The sequence below is a fragment of the Palaemon carinicauda genome, chromosome 38 (assembly GCF_036898095.1).
Source record: "Palaemon carinicauda isolate YSFRI2023 chromosome 38, ASM3689809v2, whole genome shotgun sequence".
Lineage (NCBI taxonomy): Eukaryota > Metazoa > Arthropoda > Malacostraca > Decapoda > Palaemonidae > Palaemon > Palaemon carinicauda.
The window spans coordinates 54,306,978-54,328,504 of NC_090762.1; the positions used below are offsets into that span (position 1 = coordinate 54,306,978).

The 21,527-nt window shown below is 47.1% G+C and overlaps 1 protein-coding gene across 2 annotated transcripts in view; it reads right to left on the bottom strand.

Annotated features, from left to right (window-relative positions):
• The window catches only part of Taf7 (TATA-box binding protein associated factor 7), a 232,652-nt gene that overhangs the window by 202,215 nt on the left and 8,910 nt on the right, over nucleotides 1–21,527 (bottom strand). For both annotated transcript variants that reach the window (XM_068362242.1, XM_068362241.1), the window contains exon 2: nucleotides 1,458–1,621. In XM_068362242.1, the coding sequence (XP_068218343.1) occupies nucleotides 1,458–1,547 (90 nt within the window). In that variant the 5' untranslated portion in view covers nucleotides 1,548–1,621. The remainder of the gene's footprint in view (nucleotides 1–1,457; nucleotides 1,622–21,527) is intronic.

The following is a 21,527-nucleotide window of genomic DNA, read 5'->3' on the forward strand; positions in this document are numbered from 1 at the left end:
GAGTGCGGGAGAAGGTAGCCTCAGCGTCAACTGGACGCACAACCGTGGTTGGTTGTAGGCTAACGGGTGCAGCGTCAACCTTCTCCGCACGAAAGTCCTGCATTAAAGATGACAACTGTGTCTGCATGGTCTGCAGCAAAGCCCACTTAGGGGCTACAGTAGCAGGTGCGGCAACAGACGGTGTTACTGCCTGTTGCGGTACCGCTTTGCCTCTCTTAGGAGGTGTGTAGTCATCGGAAGACTGCAGCGAGTCCGAACTGACCCAGTGGCTACAACTGGGCCGTTGGACTTGCGCGGAAGGGACCTTGCGTTTGAGAGGTCGTGAGACCTTGGTCCATTGTTTCTTCCTAGAAACATCTTCCGCAGACGAGGAATAAATGGGCTCTCTCGTCTTCTTGTGGGTGGGGCGATCTTGGCAAGATACGTCCGAAACCACGGAGGGAACGTCTGTCCGCTGATTAAAGCCTGTCGAACCCTTTGGTCGTACGACATTGCTTCTCCCCTGGGCTTGGGAGCTTGCAAGAGGTCCCGGACTGGGAGGACGACAGGCACGAACAGACGCACCCTCAAGCGCAACAATAACACTTTTCACAACACTTCCACTCACTTGGTCACTACCCACTGCACTCTTACCCTTCAACTCCCTGACGTCTGCCATGAGTTGGTTACGGTCATTTGCCAATGACTCGACTCTCTCACCCAGAGCCTGGATGGCACGCATCATATCTGCCATCGAAGGTTGTTGAGTGCTAGAAGGGGGATCAGGAGCAACCACTACAGGGGAAGGAATATGTTGTGGGGCATGGGGAGAGGAAAAATCAACTGAGCAAGATGAACTCCTCCTGACTCTATCTCTCTCTAGCCTACGTGAATATTTCAGGAATTCGTTAAAATCGAATTCCGAAAGCCCAACGCATTCCTCACATCGATCTTCCAATTGACAGGTTTTACCCCGACAATTGGAACAAACAGTGTGCGGATCGATAGAGGCCTTCGGAAGACGCCTTGAGCAGTCCCTAGCACTACACTTTCTGTATTTAGGGACTTGAGAAGGGTCAGCCATCTTGAATTAGTCACAAGGGGAATTCAAAATCTATCCAAGTCGTCAACAAATAATCCAAATTCAATCAAAGAATGCAAGGAAGTATTGAAGATAACCTCTGCAAAGCGAAAGCTAATAACTAGAAATGAGTACTTCACCAAAATCTGTGAAAATCAATCCAGTAAGCAACAGCGTATTTAGTAGGTCTTGCCGGTGGCACGACAGAGAGAAAATTGGTTCTGTGTTTACATAGAGTACTTGAGTACCTGCTCGACAGATGGCACTGTTGATGTACACCCCCACCTGTATAGCGATCGCTGGCGTATTTTGTCCTTAGGTTTTTCTGTCGGGCAGCAGAGCTGACAGCTTATATGATCACCGGCTAAGTTTAATATCGAAAACTTTTATTTCTTACTGGAGGGACTCGAAGAATGAAATGATTTTCCAGGTCCGGTCCTTGAGAGCCCGGAGGTCTTAATGCTCTGCCTTTCATATTCCTGTTCATTTTTCTTTCCTCTTTTCCTTAACCAATATATAAATCAATTCTTCTATAAATTGCTGGAGGTGTGTCTTTCTTCCCTGAAATAAAATAAAATGCAATAAAATATCTGCTGCACAGAAAGGATGTATTATACAATATAGTAATGTCATTCAATTGTGTACTGTACTATACTGTAATGCAAATGTTATTTATCCACAACCGACAAAAAATATAGACAGTATAGTACTTTGATAAACTTTTGGTAAATACTAGGCTATAATTCAAAGAGATAGCTATCATCACCCCAATACCAGTTATTTATAGCAGAGTGTCATGCAGATCTCTCACTTAACTAATGTACTCTACTGGTACGGATGCACACTATACATCACGAGAATATCTCCAAGAAAAAACAATGACTTGTGGCTTTGAAAGACCAGAAATTTCTGATGCACTTACATTAAACACAGTAAACAAATCAATGGTGAAAGATGAAGAATGAACTTCCAGTATAAGCTTTAAGCATAGCATATCACCAAAATAGATCTACTTAATACTTTGTCTATAGCATATGTAATTTGAGGTAAACACTTTGGCTATGCTGTTTCCAACTGCTGTTCCCAAACATTCAAGGCAGCTAGTTATTCTGTAATATGGTAGCCATACACACAATTGTGTGTTGTCAGTTATATGACAAATTCGTAGATAATTTGTATTTATCCTAACCATACAAACCTTAGCTATTTAAATAGGGTATTACTTTCGGCGTAGCTGAATGACGAGCCATTAGATTTTTAACGAGGGTTAACTACCCCCTCACTAACTAGCGAGAGGGTAGGGGAGGGGTAGCTAGCTACCCCTCCCCCTCACACACCGGTGAACTGATTCACTTCGCTTAGAGGTAGGACTTCACGGGGGACAGGGCTGGCGGGCAAGTATGATTAAATAGCTAAGGTTTATATGGTTAGGAAAAATACAAATTATCTTCGAATTTGTCATTTGTTCCGTAACCGAAATACAAACCACGCTATTTAAATAGGGTGACTTAACCCTTAGGTAAGGTGGTAAGTCACAGCCTTACTGGCTTGGGCTTTGCCCGGGGACTCAGAATCCGAGTGTGTAGCAAGTCCCTTGCTCTGCAAGGAACGTGCGACCTACGTAAGTTTGTGTGTGAAGGAATGAAGTGTGACTCGTCCTAGGAAGTTGACCTGGAATACTTTAGATGGAATTCTAGGATAGGACGTTCCCAATACCAACTCGTCAGGGTATGGGGGACACGACAGTATTACCCTAATACTATGAACACAAGGAAGCATGGTTTACCTGCAGTGGTTTGAGGTCAGCTGTGCAGAGAACCCAGGATGCTGCTTTCCCCAAGAGAGGGGAGGATGAAGAAAAGAGTAAGGGCCAGGCATACTTTTTCATTCATGCAGACTAAAAACCGGGTAACAATGCCCTCAACCCTCTGCTACTTATCCATTAAGGAGTCTGAGGTTTAGACCAGCTGTTGTGCAGCCACCACAGGGCCGAAAGAGAACGTATCGAGCCTCTTGTGGGTCACGTCCTGCAGGTAGTGGGCTGTGAAGGTCATTTGATGCTTCCAGACCCCAGCTAGTAGAACCTGCGTCACTGAGTAATTCCTCTTGAATGCCAGGGACGTAGCGATGCCTCCGACATCGTGTGCTCTAGGGCGACGTGACGGAGGAGGGTCTGGATTCAGGGAATGGTGGATGACCCTGCGTATCCATGCTGAGATGGTGTTCTTAGTGACCCTCCTCTTCGTCCTTCCTGTGCTCACAAACAATGCTTGCACTCGAGGGCGAACTGCAGCTGTTCTCTTAAAATAGCCTCAGACTCCTTACTGGGAACAGTAGGAGATGGTCTGGGTCATCTATTACAGAACGGAGACTCGAAATCCGGAAGGAGTCGAACCGTGGGTCCGGAATCCCAGGATTTTGAGTCTTACCCACAAACTCAGGGACGAGCCTGAACGTTACCTCCCCCCATCCCATTGAATGGGCGACGTCGTACGAGAGACCATAAAAGAGAAAGCAAAAAAGATTAAGGCTGTCAATATGCGAGGGTGAGGGCAGACACATCTGACCATCACCCGAGCCAAAAGCGAAGTGAATCAGTTCATCGGTGTGTGAGGGGGGAGGGTTAGCTAGCTATCCCCCCCCTACCCCCTCGCTAACTAGAGGGGATAGTTAACCCTCGTTAAAAATCTAATGGCTCGTCATTCAGCTACGACGAAAGTAATACCCTATCTAAATAGCGTGGTTTGTATTTCGGTTACGGAACAAATCAGTGTTTTCATCCAAATTCAATACCTAGGTAGAAAGCAGAGGCAAGATCTCCAGATACAGTAATTGGAGTCAAATTTCAAGGGCAATTTCATAAATCGTCATGCCAAAGTTTTCATGTAAAAGATTAAAGACCTTTAACTTTTTATGCTTGATAAAGGGATTTTGACGAAGGAAAAGTCTATTTCTGGGGAGAGACCTGTGATGCCCGGTGAAAAGTCCTTCTATCTACCTTTTCTGATATAAATCTTCCAAATACAGTATACCAGAGAAAAATAAAAGCATGGAATGCAGAGGTTACTACCCTCGCGTGATCACCTCATGAGTGTCGTGTCTACATCAGGGGCGTGTGAAAACCACTATTCACAGGCTGTCTTCCAATTAGATAACTCTTTCATCAAAGGGAAGGGCCGTAACAAAGACCCCAGAAACCACACTTGTACCCCGCCACCGCCACCTACACGAACACCCTCCAGGTCATCCTTCTGCAAGAACATATGACTTGGCAAGGAAAGGGTGGGTCCGTACAAAAATAACCGGGAAGGGTTTCACCGGGCGTCACAAGTCTCTCCCCAGAAATAGATTTTTCCTTCGTCAAAATCGCTTTTCTGGGTCGACCTGTGACGGCCGGTGAAAATGTACCAGAGAATGCCTTTCAAGCCCAATAAAGTAATAACATAATGAGGAGAATACAATCACCATGTACGACAATAATATAATATAATAGTGTAAGAGACGTCCAATTACCAACTAGCCAAATGACATAGGGAACGTAAGGCTAAATAACTAAGACGACAAGGAATCAACTGAGTGTCGAATCGCAAAAGGCATCAAACCTTACATGTCTAAGCATATCTAAACATTAAAGGAACGGTAACTACAATAACAGTTAAACCATAGGAATTAAACATAGCAAATATCATAGGGCTAACGAACTACCCAGGAGAGTGGCGACGTGGTGTGAGTGGCGGGTAGGAGGGAGAAGAGAAGATATGGAAGAATTAGAGATTAATGGGGAGGGAAAAGGCTCCCCGCTGCCATCGTCGGGTATTTAAGGGCCTGTAAGATCTTTAGATAGTGGCGTTTGACAACCATAGGGGATTTCCAACCCGTATATTTTTAAAAATCATCAAAGTCCCTGTTCTGGAAGTAATTGATGGAGGTATCTACTGTCCGTATATCATGAGCCTGGGGAAATGATTCCAGATTAGTATGTTTAAAGAAGTAGAGGATTTGTTGCCTGATACCGTGAATGGAAATAGTACCTCCTTGTTCCCTGATAACCAAGGGGCCAGACGAGCGGGTGGCAGTTCTAGCTAAAAAGGCCTTGAGAGTAGTGACTGGACACAGAGAAAAGATCCTGGGGAAGAAGAATAATCTTCCGAGGGGAGCACCTATTTTGCGGATCCTCATCTTTTAGCTAGGAAAGCTTTGTCTGGAGAAAGGAGTACTTTGGCTGAAGGGAGGAAATCTATGTTTTCCGGGTTCGTGAGAGAGCTGCTAGTTCTGATATTCCATCACCTGAGGCCAAAGCCGTTAGAAATAAAGTCTTCCTAAAAAGAGTGATATAAGAGCAGGATTCATTGTCCGCGTCCGGCGCAAGTTTTGAGGACACCGTTCAGAGACCAGAGTCCTTTTGTGGCCGAACCGAAGGTCAAAGCCTAGCACATGTTTTTGGAATAGATGAGAAATAGGAATCAGCTAGGTTAATGCTAAACCCAACAAGGAAGATCTTCTTCAAAGCTGACTTGATGGTGGTTAAAGTGCTAACTGTTAGGCCTTTGCCGAATAGGAACCTCAAGAAAGAGATGGCTATATTCGGAGACATACGAGTATGGTCTGAACTCTTAGGGAATCTGCTAGTTGTTAACGGCCGAATCATATTGGCGAATTGTCGAGTCCCTTTTGTCTGATTCGATAAAGAGATCATTTTCCGGTTCAATGTTCGCGTCTCTACGAGCTGCAAACTTCCTGTAGTCCACAAAGTTAGAGTTTTGGCTATCCTTGAGAAATCTGACACAGTGAGTTTGGATTACTTAAGTCAGTTTGGGGAACGGGATCCGGAAGGGACGGAGTTTCAACTCGAGGAGGAGAGGAAACCAACTATTCTTGGCCAGTGAGGTGGTACTAAAGCCACTGCCCCCCGGAAGGGGCGTAGTTTGTGTAAAAGTCTCATTAGAAAATTCACTGGGGAAAATAGGTAAACCTTCTTCTAATGGTTCCTGAGTACCCACCGGAATGAAATTATGTCTAGAGACCATTCTGACTCCAGTGGTTTCGTCCTGGCTAGTGAGTCCGCTCTCACATTCTGGACTCCCGCTAGGTGAGTTACTGACAGGAACCAGTTCTTTTCTGTTGGCCAGGCGAAGATAGTGACCAGGATCCGATTCAGGTTGGGTGACTTGAATCCTCCCCTGTTGACGCCGTGTACTACGTCTGTTCTGTCTGACACTACTCTGATGTGGCTCGACCTCGGAGGAGACTGACACTACTCTGATGTGGCTCGACCTCGAAGGAGTCTCTCTCTTCAGGGTCAAGAACACTGCCATGGCTTCGAGAACATTGATATGGGACTGTTTCATGGCGGGTGACCAAGAGCCCTGAAACATCTGATGTTCGGAGTAATCCCCCCATCCACTTAGAGGCCCGGCTGTATGGAATGTCACTTGTGGAGGTGGGAATTGTAGAGGAACCGATTTGGAGAGGTTCTTCGGTTCGGACCATGGGCGTAGTCTCATTTTCAAGACAGAGGGGATCTTCGAGACCTTGTCTCTTAAGGTACTGTAGCTCGCTTTCTCCAAACTCGATTGATGTCTTTGAGTTTGGCTTTTAATAGGAGACCTGTTATTGGAGTGAATTGGAGAAGGCCGATGATACTTTCTAAGGTTCTTCTGGACACCTGTTTGTGTTTGAGAAAATTCTTGATCTTAGAAGCTATTCCTCTTACCTTTTTGGAAGGGAGAGACATCGTGTGCTTCGAAAGGTCCCACTGAATGTCTAACCATTCTAAGTGGCCTGATGTTGCAGGCGAGACTTTGGAGATTGCCCCGAAATCACAGGTTGTCGAGAAATCAAAGTACTTCCTTCGTAGCTCTGTTGCCTTCTATGGCCGACCGGGCCCAAATGAGCCAACCGTCCAGATAAGCAATGATCTGTATCTCTTGATTCCTGAGTTGTTCTAACACTGTCTCTCCCAGTTTCGTGAATATCCTGGGATCAATGTTGAGGCCGAAGGGCATGTCTTGAGCGCAAAGGCTTTCCTGCCTAGGCGGAAACTCAGATAAGAAGAGAAGTTTCGAGCTATAGGCACATGATAATAGTCGTCGGTAGGATCGACAGAGGTGGTGACGGCCCCACGGGGAAGTAAGGACCGTACCTGAGAGATAGTCAACATCCGGAACTTGTCGCAGAGAATGTAAGAGTTTAGCTTTGACAAGTCCCGGTCCACTCTCAATGCCGACAAGCCTTTCTTCGGAATTGTGAACAGGCCGCCTTGGAACTTCGGTGATCGGTCCCGTTTGATTGCTTTCTTCTTGAGTAACTCTGTGGTGTACTCTTTCAGGATGGGAGTGGATTTCTGGAAGAAGGTCACTGGTGGAGGAGGAGGACCTTGTGGCCATTTCCACCTCAAACCTTTAGAGATTATGCTATGGGCCCACGGACCGAAGGTCCAATGGTCTTGAAAGTGGTAAAGCCTCTCCCCTACCGGGACCACCTCGTTGTGAGGGAGTGAATCTAGGTCCTTTCCTTCCCCGAGCCCCCTTTTTTCTAGGTCCGCCTCGATGGCGGAACTGTCTTCTACTCCTGTAGCTTCCTCTCTGGTGTCCACGAAAGGAACCTGAGGGTTCGGAGCTAGGACTGTATGCAGGCGAGGACATCCAAACGGGGTTGGGCTGTGTACCTGGGGAATCAGTGAGGTAGCCCACCTGATGAGGGGGATTCGGATGCATAGGCGTCGAATCAGAGGAAGACTGTGATGACGAGTGGGTAACTGACTATTGATGGCACTGACCCTGGTTCATTTTGTAGAGGGTAACTCTCTGCTTCTTCTTGAAGAAAGCTTGCTTTTGGTCTTCTTCTTTTTGGCAGTGAGGCCCCACCGTTCCTGCAATCTTGGTTTGCTCTCGTATCATCTTGTATTTCATAATGTTCAAAATAATTTCCGCTAAAGCAATGAAAATATCCTGGACAATCACTGTCCCCAAAAAATGTTTTTGGTGCAGAGTTACAAACTACATTAATTTAATGAAGCCTCTGTTCAATGGCCTAAAAAGTCACCATGCAGTCTTTTCTTACATAAATGGCATAAATTGTAGGATTTTAAAGGTATCAAACGAATCACTAATGTAAAAAGGACTAAATAAGTCGCTCTTGGAGATATATGTTACCATATTCATGTCTGGTCTGCTAAGAATGAGCAACTCCACACCATGCTTAACGCTCCCATCACTCAGTTTGAATTTTGAGTTATTGACTTTTGATTGGATAAAAAAAAAAATGCTCTGCAGCAATTGCCAAGGTCAAGTATGGCCACAATGAATCGTTTCAAATTACTTGCGTCCGCCACTTAAGTTATCAAATGTCTTCTACAGCAAATTATATGAACAAAGGGGAAAGAAAATAGTGTCATGGGAATGAGCTCTGCCAAATATGACAAATTCGTAGATAATTTGTATTTTTCCTAACTATACAAACCTTAGCTATTTAATATGGGTAATTACTTTCGGCGTAGCTGAAATGACGAGCCATTAGATTTTTAACGAGGGTTTACTACCCCACCGCTAGTTAGCAGGGGGTAGGGAGGGGTAGCTTGCTAACCCCCGCCCTCACACACACCTGTGATTTAGCTCACTTTGCTTAGAGGTAGGATTTTCACGGGGGACAGGGCTGGCAGGCAAGTTTGATTAAATAGCTAAGGTTTGCATAGTTAGGAAAAATACAAATTATCTACAAATTTGTCATTTGTTCCGTAACGGAAATACAAACCACGCTATTTAATATGGGTGACTCACCCCTTAAAAAGGATGGTAAGTCCCAGCCATTACTGGCTTTGGCTTTTGCCCGGGGACTCAATATTTGAGTGTGTAAGTACTCAGTGATAAGGAGTCCCTGCACCTCGCTAAAACCTTGCTGTGCAAGTGCTGCGGCCTACATAAGATGTGTGTGAAGGTATGCAGTGTGACTCGTCCTAGGAAGTTGACCTGGAGTACTTTAGATGGAACTCAAGGCTAGGACTCTCCCAATACCATCTCGTCAGGGTATGGGGACGTGACAGTATTAACTTAATACTAGGAACACAAGGAAGCATGGTTTACCTGCAGTGGTTTTAGGTCAGCTATGCAGAGAACCCAGGATGCTGCTTTCCCCAAGAGAGGGGAGGATGAAGAAAAGAATGAGGGCCAGACATACCTTTTCATTCGTGCAGACTAAGACCGGGTAACAATGGCCTCAACCCTCTGCTACTTGTCCATTAAGGAGCCCGAGGTTTAGACCAGCTGTTGTGCAGCCATCACAGGGCCGAAAGAGAACGTATCGAGCCTCTTGTGGGTCACGTCCTGAAGGTAGTGGGCTGTGAAGGTCATTTGATGCTTCCAGACCCCAGCTAGTAGAACCTGCGTCACTGAGTAATTCCTCTTGAATGCCAGCTACGTCCCTGACATCATGTGCTCTAGGGCGACGTGACGGAGGAGGGTCAGGATTCAGGGATACTGTAGATGGATTACCTTCCGAATCCAGGCCGAGATGGTATTCTTGGTGACCCTCTTCTTTGTCCTTCCGGTGCTCACAAACAATGCTTGCACTCGAGGATGAACTGCAGCTGTTCTTTTAAGATAGAGCCTCAGACTCCTTACTGGGCACAGTAGGAGATGGTCTGGGTCATCTGTTACAGAACGAAGACTCAAAACCTGGAAACAGTCGAACCGTGGGTCCGGCACTCCTGGATTCTGAGTCTTAGCAACAAACTCAGGGACGAATCTGAACGTTACCTCCCCCCATGCCCTTGAATGGGCGATGTCATACGAGAGTCCATGAAGTTCACCGACTCACTTGGCCGAGGCCAAAGCTAGTAGGAACACCGTCTTCCAAGTCAGGTGGCGATCTGAAGCCTGGCGTAATGGTTCGTAGGGAGGTCTCTTAAGAGACCTGAGAACTCACTTCCGACTGAGGGCAGGTAAGTTCATAACTTCGTATGAGTAGGGAAAGTTCCAGCGAAGAAGAAATGTTCACTCCTTTGAGCCTGAAGGCTAGACTTAATGATGAGCGATAGCCTTTCACTGCCAAGACTGAAAGGCGCATTTCTTCTCGCAAATACACAAAGAAATCTGCTATTGCTGGAATAGTGGCATCGAGTGGAGAGATACCCCTTCCACGACACCAACCACAGAAAACTCTCCGCTTTGCCTGGTAGACCCCTGCGAATGACCTTCGCAGGTGTCCAGACATCCTGTTTGCAACTTGTTGCGAAAACCCTCTCTCTGCGAAGAGATGCTGGATAGTCTCCAGGCGTGAAGTTGAAGCGAAGCTACGGCTTTGTGAAAGATGTTGGCGTGTGGTTGTTTGAGTAGCTCGTGTCGTGGAGGGAGTTCTCTCGGAAGTTCCATTAGGAGTTGCAGAAGGTCCGGAAACCATTCCACGTGAAGCCATAGCGGAGCTATCAGGGTCATTGAGAGATTGACCGATATTCTGGTCTTGTTGAGTACCCTCCTCATCAGACAGAACGGGGGAAAGGCGTATACGTCGATGTTGTCCCACAGTCGTTGGAAGGCATCTTGCCAGAGTGCCTTGGGATCCGGGACTGGGGAGCAGTACAGTGGGAGCTTTAAGTTCAGCGCTGTAGCGAACAGATCCACTGTCGGGGAACCCCACTAAGTCAGGATTTTGTTGGCTACTAGATGATCCAAAGACCACTCGGTACTCACTATTTGAGACGCTCTGCTCAGATTGTCGGCGAGCACATCCTCTTGCCTGGAATGAAGCGAGCCGATAGTGGAATCGAGTGAACTTTGGTCCATCTCAGTATCTCTACTGCGAGATGGTATAGCTGCTCTGAAAAGGTACCTCCCTGCTTGTTGATGTAAGCCACTACTGTGGTGTTGTTGCTCATCACCAACACAAGAGTGACCCGCCAGGTATTGTTGGAACTGTTGAAGGACCAGGAATACGGCCTTCATTTCTAGCAGATTTATATGGAGGCACTTTTCTGATTCTGACCACAGGCCTGAGGTCCTATAGTGCAGAACGTGGGGCCCCCACCCTTCTTTGAAGCGTCCAAAAACAGCATCAAATCCGGGGGTGGACGAGAAGATCCACTCCCTTTCGTAGGTTCTCGTCTGTCACCCACCACTGAAGATCCGTCCGTTCCGCAGGACCCATCAGGATCATGACGTCCGGGGAATCGTGTCCTTGATTCCACCGGGACTTGAGTCGCCATTGCAGAGATCTCATTCTGAGACGACCGTGGGGAACTAGACAGGCCAGGGATGAGAGGTGACCGAGGCGACGTAACCACGATTGAGCTGGGAGTTCTTCTCGTCTGAGGAAAGGACTCGCGACCCTCCTCAGCCTTGCTATCCTGTCATCTGATGGGAAGGCTTTGTGGAGATTGGTGTCTATTATCATGCCTAGATATACCAGTCTTTGAGTAGGAAGCAGAGAAGACTTCTCGAGATTTACCATGATCCCTAGATCTTGGCAAAGTCCCAGAAGTTTGTCTCGGTGTCGAAGAAGGGCTGACTCCGAGTCTGCTAGATCAGCCAGTCGTCCAGATAACCGAGGAGACAGATGCCGATCCTGTGTGCCCACGACGATATCAGGGTGAACATTCTGGTGAAAACCTGAGGTGCTGTGGAGAAACCGAAACACAGCACCTTGAACTGGTAGATCTTGTTGTCTAGGCAGAATCTTAAGTACTTCCTTGAAGACGGATGTACTGGGATCTGGAAGTACGCGTCCTTCAGATTTGAAGTCTTGCAGTCTCACTGCAAGTCTGACCGTGTCTGCCGTCTCCATGCTGAACGGGGTCTGCTTGACAAACCTGTTCAGAGCTGAGAGGTCGATGACTGGTCTCCAGCCTCCAGACGCCTTCTATACAAGAAAGAGTCGACTGAAGAAGCTTGGGGACCTGTCGACGACCTCTTGGAGAGCGCCCTTCTTCAACATGGTCTCGACTTCTGCCCGAAGGGCTTGCCCCCTTGCCGATCCCATAGCAAGGGAGCTCAACGACACTGGATTTGCTGTCAGGGGAGGTAAAGGTGTTTGCTTGCGCAACTTTGTAGGCATCCCCCCACAGGTGGACTGCCAATCCTAGCGTTTGTGGCCTCAGCCACTCCCTCTAGGATTTTTCCCTCCCCTGGAGGACTTTTTGCCTTTCTTGTCCTCGGCAGGAAAGGGCTTTGACACCGTTGTCTTCACTGCCGTTGCCGGTTTCGTGGTCTTGGTAGGGCGTGGTTGCTGGAAGTTTATAGGGCTTAGATGTTAAAGCCCTATGTAGGTGAGAGTCCTGGTTGGACTTCCTACACCTCTCAGCTGCCTGCTCCACATCCTTAGGCTCAAACAGATTTCTCCCCAAGATGGAAGAATGTCTGAGCCTGCTGATCTCGGTGCTGGGGACTTTCTGGTGGAATCTCTCAGACACCGCATCTCGACGCTTCAAGATGGTATTAGCCCACAAGTTCGAGACTTGGTGGGCTAGAAACTCGATGGTACGAGTTCCTGAGAGTAGAAAGGTCTCCATGGCCCTCCTGGTACTCTCCTTGGACAAGTCCTCAGATCGTAACAGGATGCCCAGAGACCCTAGCCAGATGTCCAGCCACGAAGTTGCCTGCATGGCACACTTCGCCACCTTCTCCTGGCTGAGGATCTTCGTAGCCGAAAAAGACACTTGCCGGGTGGAGAGTCTCTCTAGAGGGACTCTCCTGGTAAGCTCTTCCAAGGAGTGGTGCAAAGGAAGAGCTAAACAAGTCTCCTCCATGATATCGAAGTACCTCCTCTGATGGACACGAGGAGGCGGGAGGAGTTTGTTACCGTCGCTGGACCGGCTGGAGGAGGCAAACTCGGAGAGCTGGCCCTCGACCTTATTCCTGGCACTCTTAACCCCTTGGGACCAAGGCAAAGCTGCACTGGCCCTAGAGGGTTTTTGAGTACCAAAGACTCGGTCCAGGACCGTGTCCTTGCCCTCACGAGGAGGAATCTCTGGGTCCAAGAACCCATTGAGATTCCTCATAAGGGTCAGAACCTGCCAGAACGCATGCTCTGACTCCTGAAGCTCTCATCCTGAAGGGTTGGCAGCGAAGTCTCCTGTCCCCCTCAGGGGGACTTGTGGACGTTCTCCGAGGGCTTGGCTGGCTCTAGTCTAATCCTTGAGGATGACTTCGGAATCGTCTTGGAGTCCTTCGACTCCCTCCTGGGAGGGATACAGGACTCCAGCAGTGATGGTGGGAGGCTCTTCTCCACCCCTACCCGAGAAGACTTCTCTGCGCGAGGGGGGGTTTCCCTCATTGGTGCGATGGGGGAACGCCTCACCTCACGGGACTCCCCTGAGGACGGGAAATCTTCGTACGAAGGGGAGGGAGAGAAAGTCTGGGGGGGGGGAGGAGGCCTTCCTCAAAGACTTCCGAGGAGTCAACTTCGCCCATGGAGAAGTTACCACGTCAGCTACTCCTCTCTTCCTCTTCAGGGGAGTTGAAACTGCCACTGATTTGTGTCCCAGTTCAGAGAGAACAGGCTTAAAAGCCTGTACGACAGCTCTGACAAGGGACCCAAACCAGGGCTGCCAACTGACAGATGTGCTGTCAGATACTCCCTCTGGAGGGAAGGGGATCGTTCGATCCCTAGGAGGAGTTACCAAAGCAGGGTCGTCCTGAAAAGAAGAAGGCAAGATCCTGGACCTATCCGGAGTTCTCTCTCCCTCCGGCTACGCGCTGGTCTGCGCTTGCCGGGGGGGGGGGGGGGGGGGGGGGGGTTGGCGAGAGATGGCGCGCAGGTAAGGGCGCTCGTGGGCGAGAGATGGCGCGTAGGTGAGGGCGCTCGTGGGCAAGAGATGGCGCGCAGGTGAGGGCGCTTGTGGGCGAGAGATGGCGCGCAGGTGAGGGCGCTCGTGGGCGAGAGATGGCGCGCAGATGAGGGCGCTCATGGGCGAGAGATGGCGCGCAGGTGAGGGCGCTCGTGGGCGAGAGATGCCGCGTTCTGGTGACAGCAGAGGACGCACAGCAAGCTGAATAAGCGCTCGCGCGCGCGAAGGCGATTGTTCGCAGGCGCGCGCAGGATCACGCTGAGCCTGTGAGGGCGATAACGTTGGATGCGCGCGTACAGGGGAAATATCCCTTCCGCGCATGCGCACAAGAAAATTCTGGCCTCGCCGAAGGTTTTTATCTACCATCCATCAACTAAAATCTGTCACCTGATCCTGAGTTATGGGATTTCAGGTGTCCAGTGAGTCGGAGTGTTGGTTCCACACGGACTCCAGCTGCCACTGCAAGGATCTTATCCTGACGCGGCCATTTGGAACAAAACAGATGAGAGGTTAGATGGCCTAACAGACTCTGCCAACGAGAGGCCAGAAGAACTTCTTTCCTGAGGAAGGAAGCAGCCACTTCCTTCAGACTGTGCACTCTATCGTCTGAAGGGAAGACTTTCTCTAGAACGGTGTCTATGATCATTCCGAGGTGTACCAGTCTCTGTGAAGGTTGCAGTGATGACTTCTCGTGATATATCAGGACCCCAGACCCAGTTCTAAGGTCACACACTAAAACAAAGTCACAAATAAATCCTTACATTATGATAAAGTGAATCACAAATAAATTCTTACCTTATGATTGACACCCACATTTTTTTTTGCAATGGCAATCTTTACAGAACTGCTGCGGCCATCACACATAAGGTCAAATCGTTACCCACTTCACAAGGCCCCTTAAAAGTCTTTCACAAAATAAATTTTAAAATTCGGTGTCAACTAGAGTGAAGTCCCTTAAATCTAAAAACTTGATCGTCGTCAAACCATCCAGCTGATCCATATGAGTGATAAATTTGACCACATCACTCAAAGTAAAACTATAGAGCACACGTCTGCCCAGGTCGGCCTTTCTAATGTTAACCGCCTTGGTTAACATTAGAAAGGCCGACCTTAGTTAGGTCGATGTTGGGTCGCGGCGGGAGGGTTTAAACTTCTTGAAATCATGTGGCCAACAAAAGCAGGCTTATAAACGCACAAAGTTTTGAATGGTTGTAACTATGATAATAGATGGTGCAGCAAAAAAGATAGGAAATGTCCCAACAAGCTACAAACTTACCATGAAGTTAAGAATGTAGTTTGTTGGGGAAAGAAACAGTGCTTGGGGGCAATTTTACGATTGAGTAACTTGGCCACGGCTTCAGTGACCGATGCGTTATAATGGCACGTTCCCTACCTAATATTTCATGATAAATATTACAACAGTATTAAATGCAAATGTACAGGAGGTGTCTGTACAAACTTAACAGAGGTAAGAATGTAGTGTATATGGATGGAGACAACAATAATAGTAAAAACAAATGCTTTAAACCCTGGGACAACACGGGCTTCATCTATCAAGAAATTTGGAAAATGATAGAATAACTTCATAATATGGTATATCAGACCACAATGAAGAGCATTTTCCCCACAAAAAAAAAAAACAATTTGACAAGAAATGAGAAAGATATTGTCTGTCCTTAAAAAATACATTCGGTAATTCGATACAATAGCTCCACCGGCAAGTTATCAAATTTAAGTACTTTCACTAAAAAGAGGGAAGTCCAAGGTTTCGTTTGATATATAAGTCTAAGCGGTGCTAGGTCTAAAAGTGGTTTAAAAATCAAAATTAAATTTGACCCACCTGAAAAAAACTAAGTCCCTCAACTTAATAACTCTCAAATTCCTCTTCAGACTGAGCTCTCGTTTGTTCGTTTGTGCGTTAAAAAAATATGTTATTTTCATTAGTAAAATAAATTTTTGAATATACTTACCCGATGATCATGTAGCTGTCAACTCTGTTGCCCGACAGAAATCTACGGTCGGGATACGCCAGCGATCGCTACCCAGGTGGGGGTGTACTCAACAGCGCCATCTGTGAGCAGGTACTCAAGTACTTCTTGTCAACAAGAACTCAATTTACTCCTCGGTCCACTGGTTCTCTATGGGGAGGAAGGGCGGGTTCTTTAATTCATGATCATCGGGTAAGTATATTCAAAAATTTATTTTACTAATGAAAATAACATTTTTCAATATTAATCTTACCCGATGATCATGTAGCTGATTCACACCCAGGGTGGTGGGTGGAGACCAGCATACATGTTAACAAAGAAGCTAAGTATCCCGTATTTCATTTCATTAGTTATTCAAAATAACAAACATAAAATAAATAAGTACCTGGTAAGGAAGTTGACTTGAACCATTACTCTGCCTTTTTTAAGTACGTCTTCCTTACTGAGCCTAGCGGTCCTCTTAGGATGCTGAACGACTCCTAGGTGCTGAAGTATAAAGGGCTGCAACCCATACTAAAGGACCTCATCACAACCTCTAATATAGGCGCTTCTCAAGAAAGAATTTGACCACCCGCCAAATCAACCAGGATGCGGAAGGCTTCTTAGCCTTCCGGACAACCCAGAAATATTTCAAGAGAAAGATTAAAAAGGTTCTGGAATTAGGGAATTGTAGTGGTGGAGCCCCCACCACTACTGCACTCGTTGCTACGAATGGTCCCAGAGTGTAGCAGTTCTCGTAAAGAGACTGGACATTCTTAAGATAAAAGACGCGAACACTGACTTGCTTTTCCAATAGGTTGCGTCGATTATACTTTGCAGAGATCTATTTTGTTTAAAGGCCACGGAAGTTGCGACAGCTCTAACTTCGTGTGTCCTTACCTTCAGCAAAGCTTGGTCTTCCTCATTCAGATGGGAATGAGCTTCTCGTATAAACAGTCTGATAAAATAGGATAAAGCATTCTTTGACATAGGCAAAGATGGTTTCTTAACTGAACACCATAAAGCTTCAGATGGGCCTCGTAAAGGTTTTTTAAAAAGAACTTAAGAGCTCTTACAGGACATAAGACTCTTTCTAGTTCATTACCAACCATATGATAAGTTTGGAGTATCGAACGATATTGGCCAAGGCCGAGAAGGCAGCTCGTGTTTGGCTAGAAAACCAAGTTGTAGAACATGTAGCCGTTTCGGATGAGAATCCGATGTTCTTGCTGAAGGCATGAATCTCACTGACTCTTTTAGCTGTGGTAAGCATATCAGGAAAAGAGTCTTAAAGGTGAGATCTTTCAGGGAGGCTGATTAAAGTGGTTCGAACCTGTCTAACATAAGGAATCTTAGAACCACGTCTAAATTCCAACCAGGTGTAACCAAACGACGCTCCTTCGTGGTCTCAAAAGACTTAAGGAGGTCCTGTAGATCTTTATTGTTGAAAAGATCTAAGCCTCTGTGACGGAAGCCTGATGCCAACATGCTTCTGTAACCCTTGAAAGTGGGAGCTGAAAGAGATCGCTCTTTTCTCAGATATAAGAGGAAGTCAGCTATTTGAGTTACAGAGGTACTGGTCGAGGATACGGATACTGACTTGCACCAGTTTAGGAAGATATCCCACTTCGATTGGTAGACTCTAAGGGTGGATGTTCTCCTTGCTCTAACAATCTCTCTGGTTGCCTCCTTCGAAAAACCTCTAGTTCTCGAGAGTCTTTCGAAACTCTGAAGGCAGTGAGACGAAGAGCGTGGAGGCCTTGGAGTACCTTCTTACGCTAGGCAGATGTAGCAGGTCCACCTTTAGGGGAAGAGTTCTGGGAACGTCTACTAGCCATCGAAGTACCTCGGTAAGTTATTCTCTCGCGTGTTAACTTTGTCCCATCGTGAGAGGCGAACTTCTGCAGTACCTTGTTGACAATCTAGAACGGAGGGAACGCATATAGATCTAGATGATACTAATCTAGTAGAAAGGCATCTAAAAGAACCACTGCTGGGTCCGGGATAGGTGAGCAAAGTATTGAGAGCCTCTTGGACATCGAGGTTGCGAAGAGATCTATGGTTGGATGGCCCCAGGTGACCCAAAGTCTCTTGCATACATCTCTGTGGAGGGTCCAATATGTTGCAATTATTGTCCCTTCCTACTGAGACAAACTGCTAAGACATTCAAGTTGCCTTGGAAGAAATTTGTTACTAGTGAAAAGTCTAGACCTGTTGAACAGGAGAGGAGGTCACTAGCGAACTCGCACCATGTCAGAGAGTAGGTCCCTCCTTGCTAGGAGATGAACATCAAAGCAGGGAGTTGTCCGTGTTGACCTCCATGACTTCGTCTTGAAGGAGAGACCTGAAGCTTTTCCAGGTCAGACTTACTGCCAGAAGCTTCTTGCAGTTAAAATGCATTGTCCTTTGACGCGAGTTCCATAATCCCGAGCATTCCCTACCGCCTAAGATCGCACCCCAGCCTACGTCCGATGCGTCTGAGAAGAGAACGTGGTTGGGAGTCTGAACAGTCAGGGGAAGACCTTATAAAAGGTTGATAAAGTCCTTTCCTCAGGTTAGACCAGACTTATCTTCCGGAAACCGGGATCGAGACCGCTTCTAGCGTCTTGTCCTTTTCCAGTGAAGAGCTAGATGAAACCGAAGAGGACGGAGGTGTAGTCTTCCAAGTGACACCAAATGCACCACGGATGACAGTGTCCTAACCAGACTCATCCACAGCCTGACAGGGCTGTATTCCTTCTTCAGCATCTTCTGGATGGATAGCAGGGCTGGGGATTGATCTTCTTGTTCAGCCATGTCCTCATCAGAAGGTTCCTCATCCGAAACTGATGAGGAAACGGCAACGGAGTGGGCAACGTCTGACTCGCTGAATCCGGTCGCACTGGTGGATGCGTGACAGAGCCGGACACAAGATCATGGTACTGCTGCACAGTCTGTGAACTGTCAACCATGGGGAAGCGAGGAAGAACAGAGACAACCCGAAACATGTTATTTTTATTAGTAAAATAAATTTTTGAATATACTTACCCGATAATCATGTAGCTGTCAACTCCGTTGCCCGACAGAATTCTATGGAGGGATACGCCAGCTATCACAATACTAGAAGGGGGTGTACTTACCAGCGCCACCTGTGGCCAGGTACTCAAGTACTTCTTGTTGACACCTCCTCAATTATTCCTCGGTCCACTGGTTCTCTATGGGGAGGAAGGGAGGGTCGATTAAATCATGATTATCGGGTAAGTATATTCAAAAATTTATTTTACTAATAAAAATAACATTTTTCAATATTAAACTTACCCGATAATCATGTAGCTGATTCACACCCAGGGGGGTGGGTGAAAACCAGTGTACAAGATTAAAGGATAGCTAAGTATCCCATATTTCATATAACAGTTATCTCAAATAACAATGAAATAATAAGTACCTGGTAAGGAAGTCGAATTGAACCGTTACTCTGCCTCTTTTTTAAAGTTCGTCTTCCTTACTGAGCGCAGCGTTCCTCTTGGAGGCTGAATCAACCCAAAGGTGCCAAAGTATATGGGGTTGCAACCCCTACCAAAGGACCTCTACAAAACCTCTAACCCAGGCGCTTCTCAAGAATGAATAGACCACCCGCCAAATCAAAAGGATGCGGAAGGCTTCTTAGCCTACCGTAACAACCATAAAAACAACAATAAAAGCATTCAAGAGAAAGGTTAAAAAAGGTTATGGGATTAAGGGAATGTAGTGGCTGAGCCCTCACCTACTACTGCACTCGCTGCTACGAATGGTCCCAGGGTGTAGCAGTTCTCGTAAAGAGACTGGACATTTTTAAGATAAAATGATGCAAACACTGACTTGCTCCTCCAATAGGTTGCATCCATTATGCTCTGCAGAGAACGGTTTTTATTAAAGGCCATCGAAGTAGCTACGGCTCTTACTTCGTGGGTCCTTACCTTCAGCAATGCAAGGTCTTCCTCCTTTAAGTGAGAGTGGGCTTCTCTAATCAGAAGCCTTATATAATATGAAACCCCATTCTTGGACATGGGCCTCGAAGGTTTCTTGATGGCACACCATAAGGCTTCTGACTGTCCTCGAAGAGGTTTAGACCTCTTAAGATAAAATTTGAGAGCTCTGACAGGGCAAAGAACTCTCTCTAGTTCGTTACCTACCATGTTGGAGAGGCTAGGTATCTCAAACGATCTAGGCCAAGGACGTGAAGGAAGTTCGTTCTTTGCTAGGAATCCGAGCTGAAAAGAACATGTTGCAGATTCGGTCGTGAAACCAATGTTCTTGCTGAAGGCATGAACCTCACTGACTCTCTTAGCTGTTGCAAGGCAGACGAGAAAAAGAGTCTTGAGGGTAAGGTCCTTGAAGGAAGCTGACTGGAGAGGTTCGAACCTAGGTGACATCAGGAACCTTAAGACTACGTCTAGATTCCAGCCTGGAGTGGATAGACGACGCTCTTTAGACGTCTCAAAAGACTTAAGAATGTCTTGAAGGTCCTTGTTGGAAGAAAGGTCCAAACCTCTGTGGCGGAGAACTGAAGCCAACATACTCCTATACCCTTTAATCGTAGGGGCTGAAAGGGATCTCTCATTCCTAAGATGTAGAAGGAAGTCAGCTATTTGGGTCACAGAGGTATTGGTAGAGGATATTGAATTGGCTCTACACCAGCTTCGGAAGACCTCCCACTTAGACTGGTAGACTCTACGAGTGGAAACCCTTCTCGCTCTGGCAATCGCACTGGCTGCCTCCTTCGAAAAGCCTCTAGCTCTAGCGAATCTTTCGACAGTCTGAAGGCAGTCAGCCGAAGAGCGTGGAGGTTTGGGTGCAACCTGTCTACGTGAGGTTGACGTAGAAGGTCCACTCTTAGAGGTAGAGTCCTGGGGATGTCGACTAGCCATTGAAGTACCTCTGTGAACCATTCTCTTGCAGGCCAAAGGGGAGCAACCAGCGTCAGCCGTGTCCCTTCGTGCGAGATGAATTTCTGCAGAACTTTGTTTATTATCTTGAACGGTGGGAATGCGTACAGGTCGAGATGGGACCAGTTCAGTAGAAAAGCATCCACATGAACTGCTGCAGGGTCTGGAACAGGGGAACAGTACAGCGGAAGTCTCTTGGTTATGGAGGTGGCAAACAGATCTATGGTAGGTTGACCCCACAAGGTCCAAAGTCAGTTGCACACACTCTTGTGGAGGGTCCATTCCGTGGGAATGACCTGATTCCTTCTGCTTAGGCGATCTGCTGAGACGTTCATATCGCCCTGAATGAACCTCGTGACCAGAGTGAGGTTTAGACCTCTTGACCAAATGAGGAGGTCCCTTGCGATCTCGTATAGGCTCCTCGAATGGGTCCCTCCTTGCTTGGAGATGTAAGCCAAGGCTGTGGTGTTGTCTGAGTTCACCTCCACCACTTTGCCTAGCAGGAGGGACTTGAAGTTCAACAGGGCTAAATGAACTGCTAGTAGCTCCCTGCAGTTTATGTGGAGTAATCCCTGTTCTTCGTTCCACGTTCCCGAGCATTCCCGTCCGTTCAAGGTCGCACCCCAGCCCGAGTCCGATGCATCTGAGAAGAGATGAAGATTGGGGGTCTGAATAGCCAACGATAGACCCTCCCTGAGAAGGAGGTTGTGCTTCCACCACAGGAGAGTGGTCTTCATCTCTTGGGTGATTGGGATAGAGACTGCTTCTAGAGTCGAACCCTTGTCCCAATGAGCTGCAAGATGGAATTGAAGAGGGCG